We start from the raw sequence: 5,000 nt of genomic DNA, 5'->3' as shown, positions 1-5,000 counted from the left end.
GCACGTAGTGGTCAGAATAGCGCTTCCTTCTGATCCTAGAAAACGTCCGAAAAAACCTGCTACGGAACTACCGAGCAGGGGTAAAAATACGATAAGTAGATACATAATTTCGAGTGTGATCAGAAACCTAAAATCAGACAATGACAGAGCGGCCAGCGATTGAGTGATAGATTTCTCGACGTCCGGAGAACGCTCGACCGAAGAAATGAGTAACTAACAAGGAAGATTTTGTTCCCCAACTTGCTTGATTAACGGGCATTTTCGGGGACTAGCCCGCTTCCCATTACTCAAGAGGGCGATTGCCCGGTCCTCTTTCATGTGGAATCATTTTAGATCGTATCCAAGCCTGCCTCCACTTTCTTATGTGAAAGAGGTGCTTGCTTTATGAGACTGAATGAAACCTTCTTTCTTCGATCAGAATACGAATGAGATCAAAAAGGCCATCATTGGGGCAAACGATGCAATAGCTTCGGTTAGAGCAAAGCCCAAAATGGCATAACCAAATAATTGTTTTGCCAATGATGGATTTCGCGCCACGGAATGAATCGAGGAACTAAGGACGTTTCCAATACCGATAGCAGCTCCCGCTGAAGCAATTGTAGCAGCTCCTGCACCTATTGATTTTGCACCTTCTAACATTTCGAGTTTCGAATTCTCCTCACGCTTTGTCATTCACTGATCTTCTATCTTATTGATTCCTCGTCGATTCTTACCCTCGTTCCTTTAATCTTGGACATCTCACTTGGAATGCATTCTTTTCGATCTTGTACCCACGGAGTGGTAGACTGAAGACCAACTGAATCTCGACAAAGAGAAGTACAAGCAAGTAGATCATTCGACGTTAGAGGGACTGACTCGTAGCTAGGGTCCCATATCTCTTCGATTATTCAATTTGATCCGTCTTCGTCTTCTCTTATGAAATTGATAGTTTGTGAGATCGATTACTCCTAAATGCTGCCCTTCTCTATATACGAGAGCTACTGCACGATTGGAGGATTAAGAAGGCCCAGTCTTTCGTAATGAAGTGCGGGACTTTTCCGCTATAATTCAAAGGCGTTCCTCGAGAAATGAAGAGCATAGTCCTGTAAGCGTAAAGCATAAGTAAAGAAAAGAGAGAGAGCATGTACTTAGCACAAGTACTCAAGGATCAATGGCGTAGCTGAGCATACCGCGGCGGGTCTAATTGTATCAATAAGGAAGGGATCTTTGAATCCCGATGAGTTTTGATTAAAGTCTTTCAAGCTTTTCCTATTCTTTGGGTTAAAGAGTATCCTATTTTTGGAATTCATACTGATCCCGCGGTATGAGAAAGCAGCCTTGCACTTCCTTAGTCTAGTTCCGTGCTGTTCTCATTAAAAGAAGAATCGCAGGAAGAGCGGTTAAGCTCCGTCAAAACCTTTTAAGGGTAGCACTGGCGCGAGGTCATTTCATTAGGTGAGGGTTCTCTTTCGTATAAAGGTTTAGCTCATCGATGAATCGGTCGAGCGGAAAAAAGAAAGAAAAGGGCCAGGGATTTGCCGACTGAGGCTCTTTTCAAGTTTGCCTACGTATCTGCCGCACTTGGCCAGGATCAAGTCAGCACTTTAGAATGAAGAAGACAATGCGCACATAGAATAGAAAGCTGCTGTTTGCAAGCTCTTTCTTTAGCATTATAACCGCCCTTCCTGTTAAGGAGTGACGGAGCTCTCTAAGCAAGAGCAAGGAAAGGTAAACTTGTTTTGAACAAAATTCCATAGAAGGTGCAGATGAATAAGCGGTATTGGAGGAGGGAACAGCCATAGTTGATGCATCGAATGCTAGTGCAATAAGATTTGATGAAGGCGGGATAACGGCACTTGCCTTCAAGCTTGAAACTTCTTGCCCCGAGGAACGCCTTCAAGCTTAGTGAGGAAAATCCTCGACAGAGAGGAAGTTTTTCTTTTAATGAGAGTGACCTTTCAAAGAGACTTTTTGCGATAAGGCCCTTCTTAAAGGGATGGCTCACTCTCCTTTAAAGGTGTCCCTGCTGCACTCTAAGGATGGCATATGATTCACTAGCGCAGGAGAGAGAGTTAGCCTTGGCTTTGGCATTTCCTCGCTCAATCTCATAAGAGAAGAAATCTCTATGCCCCCTTTTTCTTGGTTTTCTCCCATGCTTTTGTTGGTCAACAACCAACCACAACTTTCTATAGTTCTTTACTACTCCTAGAGGCTTGACGGAGTGAAGCTGTCCCCTGTCATTCAGTGAAAATCTAGTGAATAAGGTAAGGGGGTACGGAAACGTCCTCTTATCACAGCTTGAACGGGATTCATTTAAGGGAAGAAGACGAAGTCGATTCAATCCAACTCCAACCGCTCCAATGTTATCATCCTGGAAAGATATTGAGTCAATCTAGCAGGGCTAAGGAAAGGCACAAGCCCCAGTCAGCTCCGTCGGAGGTAAATCTAGCAGGGGAAGGTCATATGACCCTTGGGTGAAGGTGGGTTCCGACCTGGAAGTCATTACCAACATTCAAACAAACAAATGCCAGAATTACAATTGGTTTTATGAATAATAGCCAGAGAGCAAGGAATTGGTTTGCCTTTCAAGGGTAGTATCCACTCTTGGTATCGATCTGATAAAACTTTCACTGGCAAAGGTGTGAATTGGGGAGGATTGGTCGCCGAAATATTAACTGGAGACTGAATCTTAATATACCTCAGAACAATATATTTTTGTTACCACGAGATATATTAGCAGCTGCCGATCATTTGATTGGGATGAAATTTGGAATGGGTACACTTGATGATATGAATCATTTGAAAAATAAACGTATTCGCTCTGTAGCGGATCTTTTACAAGACCAGCTCGGGTTGGCTCTGGCTCGTTTAGAAAATGTAGTTAAGGGAACTATAGGCGGAGCAATTAGGCATAAATTGATACCTACTCCTCAGAATTTGGTAACTTCAACTCCGTTAACAACTACTTATGAATCCTTTTTCGGATTACATCCATTATCTCAAGTTTTGGATCGAACTAATCCATTGACACAAATCGTTCATGGGAGAAAGTTGAGTTATTTGGGCCCTGGCGGATTAACAGGGCGAACTGCTAATTTTCGAATACGAGATATCCATCCTAGTCACTATGGGCGTATTTGCCCCATTGACACGTCTGAAGGAATCAATGTGGGACTTATTGGATCTTTATCAATTCATGCCAGGATTGGTGATTGGGGGTCATTAGAAAGTCCGTTTTATGAACTCGTTGAGAAATCAAAAAAGGCGCGGATACGGATGCTTTTTTTATCACCAAGTCAAGATGAATATTATATGATAGCGGCAGGAAATTCTTTGGCTCTTAATCGGGGCATTCAAGAAGAACAGGCTGTACCAGCTCGATACCGCCAAGAATTTTTGACTATCGCATGGGAAGAGGTTCATCTTCGAAGCATTTTTCCTTTCCAATATTTTTCCATTGGAGCTTCCCTAATTCCTTTTATCGAACATAATGATGCGAATCGAGCTTTAATGAGTTCTAATATGCAACGTCAAGCAGTTCCACTTTCTCGGTCCGAAAAGTGCATTGTTGGAACTGGATTGGAACGCCAAGTGGCTTTAGATTCGGGGGTTCCCGCTATAGCCGAACACGAGGGAAAAATCCTTTATACTGACACTGAGAAGATAATTTTATCGGGAAATAAGAATACTTTAAGTATTCCATTAATTATGTATCAACGCTCAAACAAAAATACTTGTATGCATCAAAAACCTCAGGTTTGCCGGGGTAAATGCATTAAAAAGGGACAAATTTTAGCGGATGGTGCTGCTACAGTTGGTGGGGAACTCGCTTTGGGGAAAAATATATTAGTGGCTTATATGCCATGGGAAGGATACAATTTTGAAGATGCAGTACTCATTAGTGAGTGTCTAGTATATGGTGATATTTATACTTCTTTCCACATACGGAAATATGAAATTCAGACGCATGTGACAACCCAAGGTCCTGAAAGGATCACTAAGGAAATACCGCATCTAGAGGGCCGTTTACTCCGAAATTTAGACAAAAATGGAATTGTGATGCTAGGATCGTGGGTTGAAACGGGCGATATTTTAGTAGGTAAATTAACGCCTCAGGTGGCGAAAGAATCCTCGTATGCTCCGGAAGATAGATTATTACGGGCCATACTTGGCATTCAGGTATCGACTTCAAAAGAAACTTGTTTAAAATTGCCTATAGGTGGTAAAGGTCGAGTTATTGATGTGAGATGGGTTCAGAAAAAGGGGGGGTCAAGTTATAACCCCGAAATAATTCGTGTATATATTTCACAGAAACGTGAAATCAAAGTAGGTGATAAAGTAGCCGGAAGACATGGAAATAAAGGTATCATTTCAAAAATTTTGCCTAGACAGGATATGCCTTATTTGCAAGACGGGAGACCCGTGGATATGGTCTTCAACCCATTAGGAGTACCCTCACGCATGAATGTAGGACAGATATTTGAATGCTCGCTTGGGTTAGCAGGAAGTTTGCTAGATAGACATTATCGAATAGCCCCTTTTGATGAGAGATATGAACAAGAGGCTTCGAGAAAACTCGTATTTTCTGAATTATATGAAGCCAGTAAGCAAACAGCCAATCCATGGGTATTTGAACCCGAGTATCCAGGAAAAAGCCGCATTTTTGATGGAAGAACGGGAGATCCTTTCGAACAGCCTGTGATAATAGGAAAGCCCTATATCTTGAAATTAATTCATCAGGTTGATGATAAAATACACGGACGTTCTAGTGGACATTATGCACTTGTTACACAACAACCCCTTAGAGGCCGTTCTAAGCATGCGTCCCAACGAATACCAACAAGTGGAGTTAATGCTATATCTCATCCTTTCCTTAGTAGGGTTTCTCCTAAACAAAATACCGATTCAAGCCCCTTTACTAGGTTGGGCAAGCTTGGATGCCCTTACTCCCAACAAGTTGCTGGTCGGGATCGTGAAACTCTCGCTCGAAAAGTAAGCTGGTCCTTGTTTGGTCATAAGGA

The 5,000-nt window shown here is 42.4% G+C and overlaps 3 protein-coding genes across 3 annotated transcripts in view; 1 reads left to right on the top strand and 2 right to left on the bottom strand.

The window, feature by feature from the left end:
• The window catches only part of LOC132043597 (NADH-ubiquinone oxidoreductase chain 5), a 2,455-nt gene extending 2,350 nt beyond the window's left edge, over nt 1-105 (bottom strand). Inside the window, exon 1 of the mRNA XM_059434072.1 lies at nt 1-105. This exon is cut by the window's left edge and continues 124 nt beyond it. Within this exon, the coding sequence (XP_059290055.1) occupies nt 1-105 (105 nt within the window).
• Nucleotides 106-384: 279 nt separating this feature from the next.
• Nucleotides 385-672, bottom strand: LOC132043585 (ATP synthase subunit 9, mitochondrial). Its single transcript, XM_059434061.1, has one exon. The coding sequence runs from the start codon at nt 670-672 to the stop codon at nt 415-417; it is 258 nt and encodes an 85-aa protein (XP_059290044.1). The 3' UTR covers nt 385-414.
• A 395-nt stretch (nt 673-1,067) lies between these two features.
• LOC132043582 (DNA-directed RNA polymerase subunit beta-like) lies at nt 1,068-4,971 on the top strand (the record flags this gene model as incomplete). The annotated part of the gene is made up of 2 exons (XM_059434058.1): nt 1,068-1,084; nt 2,619-4,971. Coding segments are annotated over exons 1-2 (2,370 nt in total), but the record flags the coding sequence as incomplete, so codon positions are not given.
• Nucleotides 4,972-5,000: the final 29 nt, after the last annotated feature.

The sequence above is a fragment of the Lycium ferocissimum genome, unplaced genomic scaffold (assembly GCF_029784015.1).
Source record: "Lycium ferocissimum isolate CSIRO_LF1 unplaced genomic scaffold, AGI_CSIRO_Lferr_CH_V1 ctg2594, whole genome shotgun sequence".
NCBI lineage: Eukaryota > Viridiplantae > Streptophyta > Magnoliopsida > Solanales > Solanaceae > Lycium > Lycium ferocissimum.
This window is presented reverse-complemented; position numbering and strand designations above follow the sequence as displayed.

Coding starts and splice junctions, on each gene's coding strand:
- LOC132043585 (XM_059434061.1), bottom strand. CDS start 672: ATGACAAAGCGTGAGGAGAATTCGAAACTCGAAATGTTAGAAGGTGCA.